Consider the following 19,304-nt stretch of genomic DNA (forward strand, 5'->3'; position numbering starts at 1 on the left):
ATTAAAGTGATGTGTGACGGGGGTAATGCTTATGCTGAGTCATATACTGGCCTTTCCAACATCTATATTTGCGATGCCATCGACCGCAGCAGGTTTCCGTGTTTTAATTTATAGTAAAGGTTAAACATATTTAAATTACGCATTAACTCTTTCCCTGTCATCGTCTTCAATGTGTCTGTAAAAACAATCAATCATTTCAATTATGATTGACCATTACTCTGAATCAAAAAAATCAGGCAGATCCAATATTTAATATGGTATCGCTATTTCAGTGATTATGCACAGATTTGGTTATATCTTAGTTACAGTTAATTATTATTGTAACCCGTTATCATCGCATGCGTGATGAATCGTCTATCCATATTTAGATTCTGCAAAGCTTTTCACAACATAGAATTCTTACGTCTTTTATTAATTTGTCGTGTGTCGTTTAAACAAATTCTCAGCTGACAGTGTCATAGCAATAGTTTGTATTTATTTAGATACACTAATGTAGAAATTTAATAAAATTGAGATCGTTATGATCTTACAATTAATGAGAATAAAGTAACAATTAAAATCACAATAAACACCATTGGCCTCTGTGCCTGTTCTATTGACCCGAATATTTGGCGTGTACCTGCTTGCTTACTGTGTTTCGAATTTCAATGATAAAGTTGTATTGATTTCTATACGACACATGTTTCTGACTCATCGTACAACTTTACTTCTATAGAGTCGGGCATTGTTTATTTTTTGTTCATGGTTTTTGCATAGTAAATTAACAAATGGAAAAACATATATACTTTTTTATTTTTCCATGATTGATTTTGAAAATTAAACCAGATTAAGGCCTGTTTTATGCTTACTGTCCGCTGTAGCGACCCATAAAATCAATTTTTCGCCACACACCCTTTTTTGTGATGCGCTGGTAAGCTACACACAGTACCCACCCAAATCACACCCATCGGTCATCGACACTAACGTGGGTACGGTTTCCGTGTTGTTCGCGTAGGCAGAACTTTTAACTAGTCTTATTCTAATGGCTATTGACAAGGCTGCCTACGCTGTATACAGCAGAATTGAAAACAAGACATGTGTTTTTATTTACATCGTCTGTGATAATTTTAAATCTCTTTTTCATATTAAGATTCATTCATTTCTAATAGTGGCGACTACGACATTAATCTTGCCGAGTTCAAATCATCATGGTAATAACCATTTATATCAGAGAAAAGTTTCATAGACATGTTTGATCTAAATTAAGAGTACGATGAATTTGCAGAACCGGTGACTAACATCATATCCCAGATATGAATTTTAAGATTCGCTAATCTAAGTTCCTGGTGAATCATGGGTTGCCGCTTCGTGTTTATAACAGGACGAACTGTGCGAAGTGCGTGATTCAGAACGTACTTTATTACTATTAGTCTTATTTGATTTTCTATTTGTTACCGCATGTATAGTTTATAGTTGCTTTATTTCTTTTATGTCTCCCTTCTTAATAATAAGCTAGAAGTAGAAAAATTATTCTTATCATCATGCAGTTTTAAAATATCAGTTACTATTTAGTTTTCAGCATTTGGCGACTTTAGCTCTGTTTAAATATTGAATTCATCTCATCATCATTTCTATATTAGATGATCTGATACATCTACATTGGACGAATCTGAACGAAAATAGGTATTTTCGTGAAATAGACACAAAATGTCATTTTTCCCTTATAAGTAGGTACTTATAAGGAAAAAATGACATTTTGTGTCTATTTTCATCCTCAGTCGTTTTCTCAATCAGTGGCTCATAATTATACGGACAATTAGCTGGTTTGACGTTCGAAAGAATGGCATTAACATTTAAGTTTATCAACACAACTCATTACACTCGTGACGAAAATAAGATGAGGATCCTAATGGACTATTTTCAGCTCTAAAACATTTTTACTACCAACTGTATGTCGTTTAGGATAGCAAATTAGCTTCGGTCTTTCAAAAAATCCTGTTTTTATTTTACCATGTCCATGCACCGGAATTAAAGTATAATGCGGTTGTAATTTTCACAAAAGCACTTCGCGTTTTGCAATTACAAGGGACGTTTTCATGCCATAATGAGACGTGGATTACTGAGGATGTTAATAAGGGTACATTTAACCCAAGCCCGTCCCTCGTTTACCGTATCAGTGCCTATTCACCACACTTTGTATTCCAGGCAGGATGTTTGTATTCGATTCGTCCTGAACGTCTACGCTTTCTCTAAAAACATAAAATCTACCAAATGAGGGCGCCGAATGTTTTGCCGCTTTCATTTAAATACGTTTATATTTTTTCCTCCAAGTGCACTCGTTATTATCTCGTTTACTCGCCGTATTTTATGCTGATACCTAAATGTCAGTCATACTTCGTTAATTTATGTTGCATTTACTTGACATTGCTAGTGGAAAATGTGTATTTCATTTAATTATATGCGTCAACTTTATTGTTTTAATTTCAATTACATATTTTATTACCAACAGATAATGAGAACTATACTCGTCATATTTTATTCAAAGGCGAAAAACTGTAAGGAATGTGCATCTGCAGCAACTCATTGCAATGATCAATGTGAGTGGGCAGATGTACGTGTGATCTGAGCCGGCATTGATTTAAAGCAATCAAGGACTTGAAGCGTGCCAGTAGATTGACAAGCAACTAATGACATAACTGGACATCTCTCATAATTTGTAGTGGTTTGTAAATGCTTCGTAACAAAAAAAATATTTCTAAACTCAACAAAAAAAAAAAATTATACTTGATATATTATTATCATATTATTTGATTGGAAGCCAAGATACAGATGGTAGTAGAGTATTATTGTATAAAATTATAAAACTTCACTTTCTGGTCAAGTCAAGTTTGAAATTAGGTCCAAGTCTTAGCTACATTCCTCTCATTTAAAGTCAGAATAAACGCCTTCTTTTTTTCTTATCCGTATCTCTTTTTTCACGTGATGTTGCCCATTTCTTAACTGCCAGTCCTCTTCCAGAAATATGTATCAGAGCCAGTTTTTTTTACAGCTCGAGTCGAAGCAGAGTCGGTAGTTAAAGTTAATAACACATTCACAGCCTTAATTTTCTGTTAGTAATGAATTGTATACCCATTAAGGTGAACAGGTTACGATCAAGTTTTGGCAGATCAGGCTGCATTTTTACAAGTTAACCGGTTGACTTTTTGTTCTTACGCTTTGTCTTTCTTCTTGTGGTTATTCAAAGCGAAGTCAACATAATTGATTATCAGATGTCAAATTAACGGATAAAGCAATAATTAAATTGCAATTAAGCATCGGCGTAAAATAACAGTTAAGTTATAGATCATATTTTCTTTGTCACGTTCACATTTTGGTCAAAAATCTTCCACTATCCTTTAAACACGCGATTTGGATTGTCAAAAAATTCGTAACCTAAAGCCTTTTAAATAATCTATACTCGTTGGAAGCAAAGGGTGTTAGGTATCATGATTATATTTAGTTCATGTTTTCCGCTAGTTCGCCGCATCACCTGTCGGCGAATCAATAAAAAGTTGTCACGAAATGACACAGGTTCAGTCTGTACATGGACTGTGTCCACATTGGAAGCTCGTGGGAGGACTGGTCCAAACCGATAAGTTTTTCTAACGCCCCCGTTGTAACTGTAGTGAATCCGACCTAGCAAGCTTTGGTATTTCAATGGGACAGCTACTCGGAAACGTGTTCTTGTTGTAAATATTTATCTGTTTCTTACTGACAATGGACCTTTTGCTATTCAACAGAAAATGTCAAATATAGATCCTCAATAAACTCCATGAAGACATCGTCAATCACGTTTTGTAGTAACATCTAATATCCATTATTGCTTTCTTCCGGTCATGACACATATCTTGTCTCTAAATCCAAGCGTGCGTGTTGAATTTAAACCAAGAGATACACGGTGGCATTTGTAAATAAGTATTAATGATTATTTTTCTCTAGTGTTATTTTTGTAAATATCGAAGCAGTTGGTATACTAATTGTTAAATCAGTCTACTTAATTAAAACTTAAAAACAATATGCTTTCAGTGACAGTATGTACCTAGGTTGGAAAGGTTGGAAAATCTGCATTCTAATTGAGGACTAAGATCAGCTAGTGTAAGAAATAGAAAAAGAAATTGCAAACCACTCCATTAAATCGTTACATGTATTACATCCACGTAATATAAATGGAGCATTGCTTTTAAATAGGAAGAAGAAGGATACCCAAAATTCAGTCATAGACATAGCCTATTCTCCATTTCCAATAGCGAATTCCCAACATAATACTATTAGCACATACATGGCTCTGTCCAGCTCCAAGCCTGATTGCTCGCAAATTAGATTAACCGAGCAGCCGCGCCGTGTTCAGTAGGATTTGATATGTGTAGCCAATCGACGTACATTGCTGTTTATCCAAAGCTTCACATGGAAACTAAGCAATGTAACTTGAAAGTCAGCATTCGATCATGGCCGAAAGTATAGTGCTGCTGTTTGGTCAACCCATTGGGCCATCGGTGCGCCAATCGACGAATATTGCTTAGTTTTAATTTAACATGGGCTTATAGCATAGGCTTCTTATCAGATTTGCTACTTAAATTATTTTGGTCCCGTTTTTGGCCACGCTAATCGCCAAAGTGTGTATCTATTGAAACAACTACAAGTTGGTAAGATCAATGTGTAGAACAGAAGGCCTACCACGAAACATACAAACACGTAGCACGATACAAACATCCACATACTATCTCTATTGTGTATGCATCGTGTAAAAAACGAAACCGTGTGGATGCAATGACGTTTTACGTGTTATGCTTCATGGTAGACCCCCTGGCTTAAGTAAGAGTAATCATATCATATCACAGAACACGAGCGCCCCCGATCGGTTAACAGGCGGATGGAAAGTCTACGAGTAATGCAACATTGCTCCTGGCAGCAACATGATAACCAATATTATTAGAAAGTTGGGTAGGCAAATCGTAGATCTATGAAGGGAAGTATCTTTTATTAGGAGTAGTTTAAAATGTATACTTGAATGCACTACCTGTCTGACTGTCCGTCTTGGAGTTTGATTCGGGTATAAAAACAGTTCTGTGTTCTATTTTTGCTCCCAGACCAGGTTGGAGTTTGGAGACTTTACATAAGTTCTTCTTAAAACTCTTGCATGGTTTTTATTAGTTGGCCTTTGTTTCATTACCTTCTAAATGACGAGCAGCTTCATCAAAATTCAGTACCAGAATATGCATTACTGCATACCTTGACACCATTGCTGGCACTAGAATCAGAAAATGCTAGTTTATAGTTCATGCTGTTCGTGAAATAATTCTTACATTATGTCATCCGTATTCCGAGCTAGTCTCAGCAATTCAGAACGTGTTAAGATTTTCTATTTCTACGTTGTTTTAGCCCTATGCTTATTGTCATTGCAATTCCTTTGCAGTTGAAATAATTTAAAATTTATTGTTTAATCATAATTTCATAGGTCTGAACAAAATGTGCAAACTCTGACAGTGATTACTAATATATTTTATTAGTATAACGAATTTAAAATTAATTGTTTATTTATAACTTTATGAGGACAGAACAAATTGTGCAAACTTTATAATGATTGCTAAAATATTTTATTAGTTTAACCACTTAACTTACTAATCATTTAGTTCTAGTTAACGAAGTTACAACAACTTAGACTTTGGTATTCTTTCCTAACTGCGTTTGAACCACATAGTTCTATTTGATCTCGGAAACTAAATTGTGTAGATGTAACAAGTAACGTCAACAAAAGCAGGCATTTTCAACTTCTGAGAAACTATTACATTTTCAGTTCCATAAATTTAGCCATTCCAATAGTGCCCTAAAAGTAGTTTATTCCTCAGATCTCCTTCGTCGCTTTGATGTCGAAGTAGTAAACACCAGTACTCGCGCTAGTTGAGCTCAAAGCCCAAAATGGTGTTATAACGTTGTTTATACCCATAACATCATTTGTAAATACATTCATACGATTGTACCATGTCCAAACTGAAAAAAGACTTAATTCTATATTCCTAAATTCCTTGGCTAAATTTGTGAGGCCAATAAAACATCAACGAAACAATACTTTCTGTGGCGTCATACAGGTCCTTCAGTGTGTAAATGATAACATAACACATACCATGGTTTGGTCGGAGGCACCACAAGCAGTATCTAAATCATTAAGAAATCAGAATCAAAATATCTTATGCAAAGCTAAATTCATACGTTTAATTTCATTATAATTAATGACTGGCTTGTAACTTCACTGTAAACATTGAATAGCACACACATTTAAAAAAACAGATGCATACATGTTTTGTCTGTTTACTGTAACCTGTTTCTGTTTCGACATTTATTTCATACATTTCTCACGTACAATTTTAATTCATTGAATATTGAAGAAATTGAATGAAACTCATTAATACTGATGTGTTGCTCTCTGAGTCTTCAACGTCATAACCTTTGCCACAAAAGCTTACTGATGTATAGACATTTCCGCTGTTGTCTTTGCCTTTCTACAATCTTAGGCATCTATGGTCTAAGTGCATTATTATCTTACCCACTATTTATCAGATGATCGAGGAAACTTTCCACCTCGCTTGGATTGTTTTCTGTTTCATCTGATTTGTTTCAGATAGAATAGATAAGCACATTTTATCCTCATTAAAATTTGTTACATTCTTCTTAATCTTTACAGTAGAATGATTTTTATATCAATAACCAAAAAAGCCCTAAATTTTAAATGTAATAGATTATATAGAGAATATAGTAATTCTGTTATTTCCTATCACCACTATATTCTTAATATGTAATGTCTCCCTAGTTTACAACTTCAAGAAATCTGTACTAAATAAAATACATAGTTTACACAATACTACTATTCTTAGAAAGTGATCAATACAGTGATGTAAACAACATATGATACAGTTGTTACAGTAAGAAATAGAACTGATGTACTATTTCATGCAAAAGACTCCCCTGACATTACATTTGGCCTTGTAAACGTTTATTTGATCTGAAAACGTGGAATACATTTGGCAAACGGTTATGTGTTTACAAAATGTCTGCATATTCAAAAATTCCGATAATTTACTGCCAACATGTGTCAATGGAAGGTCTTTCAAAATACACAAATCCAACTACAACATTTAATAAAATTCAATCTATAGTAGATCTTTCGACTTAATATTTGCAAGAAAAATTATTGTATTCCAATTTGGATTCCGTTGCGCCCACTTGTACTGAACTGACACTACAATCTGAATATAAAGTGGTGCAAATTGACTTCGCATTGCGGTGACACAGGAACTATAATCGGGTTATTTATATCTCGAACTTTATTACTGATATCTTGTTGATATAGTATTACAAAAATGTTTGAAACTATTGAGTTTATGAGTTTCACTTTCACTCCCCCAACCAAGCGATTTCAGATTGTTTGCTCAGTACATAGTTCGTCTCCGCTTTTCTTTTATTTCTTCTCCAAGCTAATTTATACAAACTCGTAGTACTAGATTGGACTTCCACGGGAAAGCCAGTCTTGCTATATAAATATCCCATCTCACGCTCTACAGCCTTTATTACGTATGCTCTAATAATTTTCTGAATTAGCTACCGATAAATTGCCACCTAGTCGATCATTTCCAGCACCGTTCATTGATCGAGAATCGCTACTAATTAGCTGTTGATAGAAATGAATATTTATCTCAAAGCACCAAACAATATTAGTCATACAAAGAAAAGGTAAAAAAAATATTATCTCAGTGATATAATTTCAACAATGCTGACTACTGCAACAACTCGAAAAAAAGAATGTCAACTCTTAAAAATAAACATTCCAATGCTTGCGCCCCAATCAAGAAAAAAATGTTATAACAACTGTGTTCTAAGAATTCGATAAACCATATCTACCTACGGCGCTATTGAGATAAGAGCTATTTAAATAAAAAATATTATTTTCATCATAGAAAGTAATGCATCTCTTTTTGATTTCAAAAAATTAAGTCCGCACTTTCAAACCGCAAGTGAAGACAAACTTCACCGCAGCCTTCGCGTGAATGCTCTAAAGTCTAAGATGTATATATCTCATAGATTCGATCGCAATGCTAATTGTGACGGCTCATCTGCGCTCATTACATCTCCGGCCGTGCGTGGAGAACGTCTAAACACTTTCCCTGTTTTCCTGCCAATTCAGTCATTGATGAGTCATGCGATTCTTTTCTTCTGTGAATTAATCGATGTCTCGTTTTCTTTTGCTTTCATTCACCGAAATGTAATATTTGTTCAGAATACAACCTAACAAAGTTTAATGGGTACATGTTGTGTGTCGACATCAAGTTTGAAGATTCATCAGATTCATCAATGAGACATATTACGCAAAGCAAAGTATGGTGTCACCATTGCAAACCGCCCGTTTCCTTGGTCCAGTAACATTTGTCATGCTTCCAAAGACTGTCATTGTCAATGTCAAAAAACGATCGCTGTTTACATCTCATTCTAGTGCTGCGCTCAAATTATCTATAATGTGGATCACATTCACAAATAAACACAGGCTTTACAATACCTACATTAAATTCTTACAATATTTACTAGTTATCTTTGATGATTTGGTATTTGACTATAAAATCAAAGTTATTCAGGTTAACGTAACGTCTGACTCAAGATTAACATAGCCTCCACAAAACATGTGTGCCAAAGACCAAATGGTCGGATCGAAAATAGTAGCGTTTCTTAGTATACCGAGCATTTGGTCTAGAATTAGGTCTAGAATCTAGATAGCTACAGTCGTGGGTTAGATGGGTAAATGTTCTGCGAAAACCCAAACTAACGATTAGTTAACGATTTACATTAAAATTTTAAATTGATGTTTAGACATTAATAGTAGAATGATTTGAAACTTCCACTTATGAAGTGCCTTTCATATATTTATTTCAATGTCTCTATTATCACCGCATAGAGGTCAATACAAGCTAAATTGACAGCAGCTTGCTGTACTTTTTCTCTTCGAGGAGGTTTTAAAATACGAAAAGTTTGCAGAAAGGGTAAACCTAAACGTGCTGACTTGATGTCATCAAAATGGTTATATCAGTTGGCCGTGCGAAATAAAGTAGAACAATTATAAAAGCTAAATTAGGGTACTATATGACTAAGGAAGGCATTGGGAAAGCGCTCAGTATCACTTCATGTTTTACTGAATTCGATATCTAGTTCTTTGTTCGTAGTCAACTGCAATACCAATAAGCCGCTCGCCTATACCACCAGAAGTCCAAGCCACGAGATAGCCCCGCAAACGGTGGCGCTACAGTTGCCGACAACAGCAACGTGGCCATATGTTATTGAAAGTTCCACATTCTAGCGTGGCGCGAGTTCTGTGTCCCACATCGGTCGCGAATCGTGATCGCTCTGCATTCCGCGCTAGCGCAATCAATTAGAACTCGTGGAAGGTCACACGAGGCCTCGTCACCTAGCTCGCAAATAAAGTCTATACTTATCAATTGTTTATTTGTTTACCTAGGTGATTTATTACCTAGGAAAAGAAATACTTAATGTCTAGATCTTTGTTAGGTATTCTCTCATGCAAAAACGATTGGACTGATTCCAGTGTTGGTACAAGGATTTTATATAGGGTTCCAAGAATTAGCAACATTTTATGAACCACATCTACTTTTACCAATAATTCAACGTAACCCTTATTGTTGTTTCCAGGCCAGTCTCCGCCAGTTGGACCTGTCCCTCTTATCCGAACTGTGGACCCTCAGCGAAGCCATGGCCTCGTGGCGACGGCAGCTGGAGCGCGGGCCCCGCCTCAGGCCCGCCCCGCCCCCGCCGCCGCCGCCGCACTACCTCCGAACTTAAATCTCAATAAACACTGTCGCATTCTCACTCCGTCTTTACTTTTTTTCCCAAAGAAAAATACTGTCCCTTTCTCACTCAGTCTGCTTATTTTTCCCAAAGACAAAGATGTATAGTTTATACATCTGTCTCATACGATCACTCAGTCTTTATATAGGTACTTTGTTTTTCCCAAAACAAAGAAAACTAAAGATAACAAGCTAGCGTAACTGAATGAGATAAGACATTTCCACACAATTTCCAGTCTATTTCGAACCGAGCGGCAAGATAGTAGTTGTAAAACCGGGTACACGATGGACCACGGAAGATATGATGTCTGTAGATTTCTCTGTCTATGGTTTTTCCTTACACTTTTCAATCCTAATTATACCTCCGCACTATGCTTTCAATTATATCCTACATTTGGAAGGACAACCTACCAACTCTTAAAAAGATTTCTATAAAATTATGCTTTATTATTGCAAAAAAGATATTTGTAAATGGACAGATAAAATTGTTACTACGTGAATTTTAGCTACCTATTTATATTTATGATTTAGATTTATTGAATCTAGCGGCCCGTCCCTACTTCGCTCGGGTAAAATGATAATGAATTATACCTAAACCTTTCTCAAGAATCAAATTTAAACTAACACCAAAATCCGTAGTGTAGTTAGTAATAATAATACTAGCTATGTAGTGAAGAGGCTACAAATAAGCATCATAACAAGATCCAATGTCTACCCTCGCTTTATGAACATTTCCACAAATATTTGTGGTAATTAACAGTTGATAGAACGGGTGGAAAATTATTTCCTTCCTATTTACCTTAGGTAAACAGGAAGGAAATAATTTTAGTTGTATATAGTTAGCATCAATCCCCAAAAGTTTGATATCTTGGCTTAGAAAACATTTGATCCAGTTACAATATACTATTAATTTATTTATCAGGAAAAACGTTCTCTATCGCATAGAGTTATGTAAAATATTTGAAATCTGTAATGATTGTTAAATAAATAATTTAACAAGATAGATTCTTTGTTTTTTTTTTTCACTTCTTAAATCTTTTTCTTATCTTCAACTTTACTGTTCCTACAAATAAAATCTGTTGATATTTAGCCAACAAAATCTGAAATAACACGGAGTCATGCATGCAGACTATTGTTTTATTTCGAAATTCATGTACAATGTTATCATGTACTGTTTATCTGAAGTATATTTGCCCCTTTGAACCATGCATATTCTTTCTGTCACTGACTGATGACTACTTGCCAGAATTTATTTTTTACCAAATAAATAGGGAAACAGATTGATATCGATATACGGTCATTTCTAGATAATGTTTATCAAATTAAAATCAAACCTTTTTAGTTGGTTGGTTAATTAATGCCAAGGTGAATATTTCGTTTCGATGAACCAACTAAATTTTGCTTAATGGCAACATTAATAAAGTAAATATGTCATTGTCAGTGTCAAAAAAATCTGTTTTGTTTGTTGTCTGTCGATTTTAGATAAGTAGGTATTGCAATTTGTGCGAGTTTATTGAGATTGTTTTTATATGACCAATAAACGACGAATCTTGGTATCTTTATAATATATTCATCAAAATTGTATGATTTAACAACACCTACTGACCGATGTCAGAAACATCCATCCAGGCCAGTGCTAAAGAAGAGCCACCATCTAAAATACCTGAATCTGTCAAGGTAAGTGTGGCGACGACGGCGGGCCCCACTCCCGTCTGCTATCTGGAGGCCGAGGGTTCGATTCCCAGCGCGGATGTTTGGGGTTCTGCGTGTGTTGTGTCCGTTTCTGTGTTGTGTATATCTGACCAGTGATACAAACTCAATGCTTTGTGTAGGCCGCTGAATGTTTACCATTTAATCCTAACTAATATTATAAATGCGAAAGTTTGTTACCTCTTCACGCTCTATAGGTATACTCAACTAATCTTCATGCAATTTTGCATAGATGTAATTTGAAGTACTTGTGCAGATTTAACTGGATCCAGGGAGTGCCCTACATTAACATAATTTAAATAATGTGTATTTGTTACGCTTGTTACAGAAAATAATATCAATGGAAAAAGACAATGAAACAAGTGCCAATCGAAAGTCAAGAATTGACCTCAATGCTCTGCCGACTCGGCAGTATTTGGATCAGACTGTGGTACCCATACTACTTCAGGGTTTATCTGCACTGGCCAAGGAGAGACCTCCAGATCCAATCAACTACTTGGCAGCATATTTACTAAAGAACAAAAGTACCTTTGAGAATAACAATGCAGGAGCTAACAATAATCCCACTCAAAATGCTCAGACATGAGGTTCATAATGTTTAGTGTTTAATTGTAAAGTCATCTTTTGAAAACAACAAATTTAAGCATTTCATTATCATTAATATTTAATGAATTTATAATAAGTTACTAGATGCACACCTGAGAACTCTCAATCCCATGGGAATTACAGGGTAAAAGTAAACATTTGCATTAATAATACTTGCGACTGTTCCAGCTTCATATGAGGTAATTTATGTAAGTAAATTACCTTTGGCAATAAATCTAAATGACATTGAATATGGTGTCAAAATTTGTTACATGGTTTAACCTATCAATTGCACAAAATCGATACACAATAGATAAACAATTGTTTGACTGAATTTGCACCGGTTTGTAAAGTAGAAGTTAAAAGAAGAATGCATAGAAACAGACACACAGAAGGTGACTTTTATTTTAAAGTATGTAGTGACATTATTAATCATTATTTAAATTAGTTTGTACTAAGTAATGTAAATTACTATAAAATATGTACTATTTCGTACTTATTATATGTTGATCTCAACCTATATTCAGAAATTTGGGTCGGAATAACAGGATGACTTTCATAAAAATAACAATTGTTATTACAATTTCATTGCTTCAGTTTGTTGTTATTCAGAATGTCTTATTATATCCATGGTATTTATGTTTATGCCTTGTGTTTTAGTATTAAAAAATATCCACTAAGATTTTCACATGCAACTTTTTGGAAATATATGTATTCCTATATTATCTTAATTTTAATAAGGTACATGGATATTTCCAATTAGTTATCAAGTCTTTTTCTAATACATTAGTCATATTAGTAATTTAGGATTCCATAAGGTTTCTGTTTAAAGGAATTTATTTCTTAGATTAACTTTAAACCTTTATCTCAGGTTAAGTAGAAAAAAACAATGTTAAAGGTAGCTTAAGATTTTCAACTTACGAAGAATGAAGTGCACAACAGTCTATTACTTTGTATGATCTGAGGATTTCAGCATTTGTCATATCTAGTAACACCACAGTGCCTCCATTGATGTTGGATTATTTATACATAAATAGTTCAATTACAATATTATATTTATTTTGTTCAGAAAATATTAGCATCCAAAGAAAAACTTCATCTATATTGTCTGAAATTACTGTATCTGTTACAGATTTCAATTTATGTATTTTTACAAGGTGACAATTAGCTCAAATGTTACTACATAATATAAAATGTATTGCCACACAAAATATAATAGTAATACACATATCTTTTTTTAAATTATTTAGTATTGCACCTATCTGGACTCATGTACATATACTAGTCTAACAAACACCTATTAGGTACTAGACTAGTAAATCAAACAAGAACGTTTATCAAACGCTTTAATATTATCTAGTAACATCAAAAACAAGATAAATCCATATACATATTCAGAAAAAGAACAACAGAAAAACTACGGCTCTTTCTGTTCCGTTTCCTCCAAAAACTTCTGTCGATGCAAGAGCCAGGAGTCGTTGTCTTGGATATTCTCTTCTTCTCCGACGTGTGACATCTCGAACTGCATCACGTCAGTCTCTATAGTCTCGTCCGTCAGCGAAGGCACAGAGTCGTGTATGGGCAGCGGCACAGCTTCAGGAGGCAGGAACTCTGCCATGTATGCTGTCACGTTTCGAGCTCGCCACACTGCTATTTTGCCTGTCGACATTATATTAATAAGGTAAGGATAAATTAAGTTTTATTAATGTGATTGTGATTGAATGATAAGCAAGGTCCCTGGTTCGGACTAATTAAACATTGACACTAATATTACAAAGAAAAAAGATTTTTTTTATTTTTAATGAATAAACTCAAACAACTGAACCCATTTTCCGAGACAGACAATACGTTCAAGAGTAACAGGCTCTATTTCATGGTTTTATCCAAGAGAATCTGGGACAGACCGCTAGTTAGTTATAAAATGTTTTGATTAGGAAGATTGAGTTATCCTCATAATATGGGCTTCCAACGCCAAATATAGTGGGTATATTTATACTTAATATACTATAGTGGTCAACTAAAAATATTTACCTAATGTTTCGTCGATTTCGACTTCTTCCTCCTCTTCACCGCGCTCTTCCTTCACCTCCTTCTCTGCTTCTTTTTCCTCTTCTCCTTCTCCAAACTCTTCCAAATCCGGATCTTTTATCAATAAATAGAATCCATGCTGCATGCAGTTAGTATCGAAGACAAAACACCCAGGTCCTTTTGGCTTCCCTTTCAGCCAGGCCCCGTGGTAACGCACTCGCGGGTAAATTATCTGCCCTGGGCCCTGAATGATGCCTTCTACCCAAGTCCCCATGAATTTGACCTGGTATTCTGCAAAGAAGTAGGTTCCCAGGCCGTGCCTCTTGCCTTTAAACCAGGCGCCTTCATAAATATCTCCGTTTGGGTAGTAGTATGCTCCGAAACCTTGTTTCAGGTCGAACCTCCAGTCGCCCTCGTAGCGGGAACCATCCGGGTATATAAATGTGCCGGTTCCGTATTTCATAGCTTTTCGCCATTCGCCTGGATAAAAAGTTTTATATATTATCTGTACCCAATAATGTTTTCTATCCAGTTTAATAACAAAAGGTAACAAAATACCTACAGTAAGTACCTAGTGTGTAGGTACAGTTAGAAGCTATTCTCACCGTCATATCGGGCACCGTTTTTGAAGACATACAACCCCCGGCCGTTCCTCATACCGCGGCAGTAACACCCCTGGTAGAAGTCTCCATTCGGAAGATGCGCCCAGCCTTCTCCATGTCGTTCGCCATCTTTGTTACGACCGCCTACATAAATCTGCAGAGCAAATTCTCTGTAAATCAATCGCCGTTACTCATACATGTAGTGTAGGCGTTATAATAAAAAATATAAACAAGGTAACGTACATTACCCAATTAATAGATTACCATGTAAAAATTACATGTCTACATTCCCGCAATTTCGAGATGAGTTTATTAGATGATCGAAGGGCCTCCGGTAGCGATAAAAATAAGATCATGCTGGGAAGAATGATGGTATTGGATTGGGACATGTTTATAAGAAAATGGCCTTACTTATTTTGTAAATACCCAGTTTGGTACGTAGAAGGTGCATGCATTACTTTTGCAATAAGCATTTTCACGGTATCATGTATCTACGTTATTCAGATTGCAAACGCGATTATAGGCACCAACCTGTAGCCTGTGACCTGGATAATGGAGTACAATAAAGAGAGGCCCCTGGTAAATCCGACCCATATCCAATTACAAACTCTCCGTTACAAGTTTACTAAAGCCAATATATAAATAGACCAAAAACAATGAACATACGCCGATAGTGTCGATGTCTTCTGGCCCTTCACCCTTTTCTTCTTCGGGCATTTTCACTTATTTCTTCGGTCCAGTTGTTTTAGTATAATAAATATAATTTTAACCAAGTTTATCCCGTTATCATATATCTTTGTTCATATATATTTCAAACTTGACGAACAAAAATATTTTGTGACATGTGGCAAAAATTGACTGATTAATATAAAAATTTTGCAACTTTGACAAAGGTCGATAAAAAAAAACGAATTCGAAAAAAGAATCTCCCTGCAGAAAAATTTTGTAACAAAAACGTGAATCACAGATGCCGTTGAGCTAAATAGAAATAGTACAAAAAATGTTTCATAAACATAATTGTAAATGAGTTTTATAACTACTTAACCTTTAAAAAGTAGTTTAAGGGATTGGTATAACTTGTATATTTTTTACTTTCAAAAGCACGCACAATAAAACACATTTTATAAACGATAATATTTACTTATGTATTTTATAAAATATCGCTTTAATAAATTAATAAAAACAAAAGATAAGTTATTTTGTAAATAAGCAAAGCAACCCAAAATATTATGCACTTATTACAGAAGTCTGCAAAATAGGCAAACTGTATGAGAATAAGAACAAAAAGAATACTTTTTCTAAACATATATAAATCAATATCAGTAGAGTTTGGACAATTTTATAAATATTACTGGCAAGAAACAATTTATTGAGGTTGTCGTAAACGTCGCGTAAAAGGAATGTATTACCTAAGTCCTTTTATTAATTGATACAATAATCTTTATTCACTATTATCATGATACAGGTAAGCTATCGGCGGCATATTAAAATTTGACTAGAGATAAGTTATTATTCGGCAAAATGTCAGAAATATAATACTTAGGCATAGCGTAGCATTTTTTTTTTAGATACGAGTATATAATTTTCATAAAATATACCTATATTAGTAGGTACATAGAATTGAAAAAAAAATAGATGAGTTTCAAGAAAACAATCACAGTCATTCATAAAATTTGATACTAAATTTTTATAGCCTCATAACTCGTAATTTTTTAAGTTTTCACATAAGTAAATAAGTTAAATCCAAAACACTTTCTTTGTTACACTAAAATCAATAATATCCAGTAGTATTTAGGTACAAAAGGTACCTGTACAAATAATCTGTATCAACCAAGTAAAACAATATTAACTATTATCTACTTTGTACTTTTCGTTTGCATTTAACATTTAGAACAGAACTTATAAGCCTAGGTTCATGTTTGAAAAGCATCATAATACTATTCCTCTGGGTGCCTACTAGCTAAATTCCATTGATAAACAAGGTCAAGCACTGTTCTTTAATCAATGTCTGTGGTTCTTTAGGTCACCCAACTCGTCTGATGACCTCGATCAGCTCGATTCAGAGTCGATAACTTCTACTTGATAAAACATGCTTTCGTGTGGCACACCATAAAATGAACACCACACGTAGCACAAAAAGTCACAAGATTAAACACCTATTTTTTATCCGGATTCTAGCAGAATACAACATTAACGCGGTGGCGCCTGAGGAGGCGCTTCTTCCAATTTACCCCACACTACGTTACACATTTCTCGCACTAACGCTTGCTCTCCAGAATCCAAATCGGGAGCAGGTCTTCTTCTTTCCCTTTCCACTCTTTCCCTGACCTCCAACACCTGTAAAGCTCGAACTACAGCCTCAGGACGTTCATTCACTTGGCCTCCAAGACCTTTTTCCGCTTCTAACCTTCGGACTTTTTGCTCTAGATCTCGGACATATTGCACAGTTCGCTCAGCCAGTTGTGGATGTGTGATTGGCAAAGGAGGCGCCGCACGCGGTGCTTCGTCAACGTTGGTGCCGCTGCTGCTGCCGTCTCCATCGTCTCGCTCCCTCCCAGCTGTCCGACCACAACTGACACATGTGCTCCTCTCCCGTTCTTCATCCAAGTATAAACATAGTTCTTTCAACTCCAAGTTATCTCGAATCAACTCTTGTTGTTTATCGTCCAATTCTCTTAGCTTATTTTGATATGCTGAAACTTCTTGGCGCATAACTGATGCAGTATACCTTCCGAACCTCTGCCATTCTCGAGCTAACTTCCTTCCTTTCTGTCGATCGTCGTCCAAAAAACAGCACAGGTCCCGCAACTCCTGATTATCATCACTGAGGCGGCGATTAGCTTCTTTCAATGCTTTTATTTCGTCTAACAGTGTTTGAATCTGTCGTCTTTGATCAGTTGAAGCTCTGGGTCCTTCAGCGTCGACGCGTTTCGTGAATTTGAGCATGTCGGCTGATCTTCTGTGTATTTGCTCTTCTTCAATATTTCTCTGTGTCCGCTGCGTGTCGTCCGCACTCCGAGCGCGAGCTGCAGGCTCCACTTGTTCGTGAACAATAGCTTTAGTTATCACTTCAGCCGACGGTCGTAGCACTCGAATCGCTCCTGGCGGTAAAGGGTATCCTGGAGGGTAACCGTGAGGATATTTAAATGGCACTGATCCACCAGGATAAGAACCGGGGACTCCTTGAGGTCCTATCGGGTATTGTATTTTTGTCGGATCGATTTTGCCCACGTACGGAGGTTTGAACTCTTTGGCGGCCGTCTCGCCAGTGGCTAGCTTCTGGCCACCTGCGGCCGGCGGAGGCGGATGATAGCGTGGAGGAAAGTTGACCGGTTCCGAGCCCTGTTTACCTAGTTGTTGTTTCTGTTTACTAAACTGCGCTGCGTTCTGGTTGATTGACATTGTCGTGGAGGCTCAAAACTTCAGCCGAGTGTCATTGCCAATGTTTTTCATTTCCAAATCGGTGATTGCATGTGCGCGAAAGCTAGCATGAGTTCAACGATTGGTCCTTGAATGAACGGAGGTGGGGGCCGCCGCCGGCTGCGTAGGTTGGATCGTGGCATTCGCGCAATCTAGTTGCTCGTGTTTTAGTATTTGTCAATGAACACTGTTCAATCACTGTAGTCTGTTAAGTTGTATGTTCTATCCGATTTGTGTATTCACATTTGATTTGATGTTGTCCCTCTCAAGGCAAAATAATGGACAGTGTAAAGCCGCGTGTTTAGCGACATGCGCGCGCGCGGGCCGCGTTTGTGAAGACTGAGTAGCGCAGCCTCGCTCCGTCCTCTACCTAGCTCTTACGCTCCGTCCCGCTCTACCGAGTGTCGTATTCTACCTGTGTGAATGCGCACACGCACACAATAATACATCTACCTGTACCTGCTATTACCACCTACCTAGCGATGTAGCTGATGACTTTTCTAAACCACTTCATAAAGGTTAAGCGCTTGAATTAAATATATAGCATATACATATACGAAGTAAGTCTGAAATCAGTTGAACGAAAATTGTATGCGTTATATAAAAAATATATTCATATAGTTATAGTTACATAACTGGGTCCTGTGACAATTTTGACAAAATTTAGCGCGTACATTTCTACAATAGCGCGATGTCGAACGCAAAATAATGATTTACTAATTTCTAGTGACATTAATTAGTGTATTATTATAGGAGGTAGAAATTGTCAATAATAATAATTTTAGCAGAAATTATCAGCAAACGCATGAGATAAAATGTAGAGAGAGACCCGTTGATGTCTTTTGTATTATGCTCCTCGGATGAAAAAGTGTTTTCAATTAGACACGGCGTGACTAAAAATTCCCTTTTATCGTAGGAAATTAAACTCTAAACCCTGATACTGAATAGAAGCGGCGTTCCCACGAGCAGCAATATGTGGTTAGTTTTACAATGCGTTTTTAATATTAAAAAAAAAAGTATAATCTAAATATATTATGCCGTGGTTGGGGAAGTTTTAACGTTACCACATATTGCTGCTCGTGGGAACGCCGCTTTTATT

General features: G+C 36.0%; 4 protein-coding genes across 4 annotated transcripts in view; 2 read left to right on the forward strand and 2 right to left on the reverse strand.

Moving 5' to 3' along the window:
• Window positions 1-9,882, forward strand: part of lmgA (lemming A) — a 30,659-nt gene extending 20,777 nt beyond the window's left edge. The window contains exon 3 of the mRNA XM_053756265.2: window positions 9,706-9,882. Coding sequence (XP_053612240.1) covers window positions 9,706-9,855 — 150 coding nt within the window. The 3' untranslated portion in view covers window positions 9,856-9,882. The remainder of the gene's footprint in view (window positions 1-9,705) is intronic.
• A 1,422-nt stretch (window positions 9,883-11,304) lies between these two features.
• Window positions 11,305-13,383, forward strand: LOC128676260 (protein dpy-30 homolog). Its single transcript, XM_053756278.2, has 2 exons — window positions 11,305-11,537; window positions 11,899-13,383. The coding sequence occupies exons 1-2, from the start codon at window positions 11,469-11,471 to the stop codon at window positions 12,154-12,156; spliced, it is 327 nt and encodes a 108-aa protein (XP_053612253.1). The 5' UTR covers window positions 11,305-11,468; the 3' UTR covers window positions 12,157-13,383.
• Window positions 13,384-13,434: 51 nt separating this feature from the next.
• On the reverse strand, window positions 13,435-15,667 carry Rsph1 (Radial spoke head protein 1). The gene is made up of 4 exons (XM_053756274.1): window positions 15,452-15,667; window positions 14,789-14,939; window positions 14,187-14,663; window positions 13,435-13,814 (listed from the first exon to the last, which is right to left on the reverse strand). The coding sequence occupies exons 1-4, from the start codon at window positions 15,500-15,502 to the stop codon at window positions 13,573-13,575; spliced, it is 921 nt and encodes a 306-aa protein (XP_053612249.1). The 5' UTR covers window positions 15,503-15,667; the 3' UTR covers window positions 13,435-13,572.
• Window positions 15,668-15,904: 237 nt separating this feature from the next.
• Window positions 15,905-18,539, reverse strand: Ccdc85. Its single transcript, XM_053756269.2, has one exon. The coding sequence runs from the start codon at window positions 18,185-18,187 to the stop codon at window positions 16,976-16,978; it is 1,212 nt and encodes a 403-aa protein (XP_053612244.1). The 5' UTR covers window positions 18,188-18,539; the 3' UTR covers window positions 15,905-16,975.
• Between the last annotated feature and the right edge of the window lie 765 nt (window positions 18,540-19,304).

This window comes from Plodia interpunctella, chromosome 16, assembly GCF_027563975.2.
Source record: "Plodia interpunctella isolate USDA-ARS_2022_Savannah chromosome 16, ilPloInte3.2, whole genome shotgun sequence".
Lineage (NCBI taxonomy): Eukaryota > Metazoa > Arthropoda > Insecta > Lepidoptera > Pyralidae > Plodia > Plodia interpunctella.

Excerpts from the sequence above, each read along its gene's own strand:
- LOC128676260 (XM_053756278.2), top strand. The coding sequence starts at position 11,469 with ATGTCAGAAACATCCATCCAGGCCAGTGCTAAAGAAGAGCCACCATCT. Across the intron at positions 11,538-11,898 it reads AAATACCTGAATCTGTCAAG|AAAATAATATCAATGGAAAA; the intron begins GTAAGTGTGGCG and ends CGCTTGTTACAG.
- Rsph1 (XM_053756274.1), bottom strand. The coding sequence starts at position 15,502 with ATGCCCGAAGAAGAAAAGGGTGAAGGGCCAGAAGACATCGACACTATC. Across the intron at positions 14,664-14,788 it reads AAACGGTGCCCGATATGACG|GCGAATGGCGAAAAGCTATG; the intron begins GTGAGAATAGCT and ends CTTTTTATCCAG. Across the intron at positions 13,815-14,186 it reads CGAAATCGACGAAACATTAG|GCAAAATAGCAGTGTGGCGA; the intron begins GTAAATATTTTT and ends TAATGTCGACAG.
- Ccdc85 (XM_053756269.2), bottom strand. The coding sequence starts at position 18,187 with ATGTCAATCAACCAGAACGCAGCGCAGTTTAGTAAACAGAAACAACAA.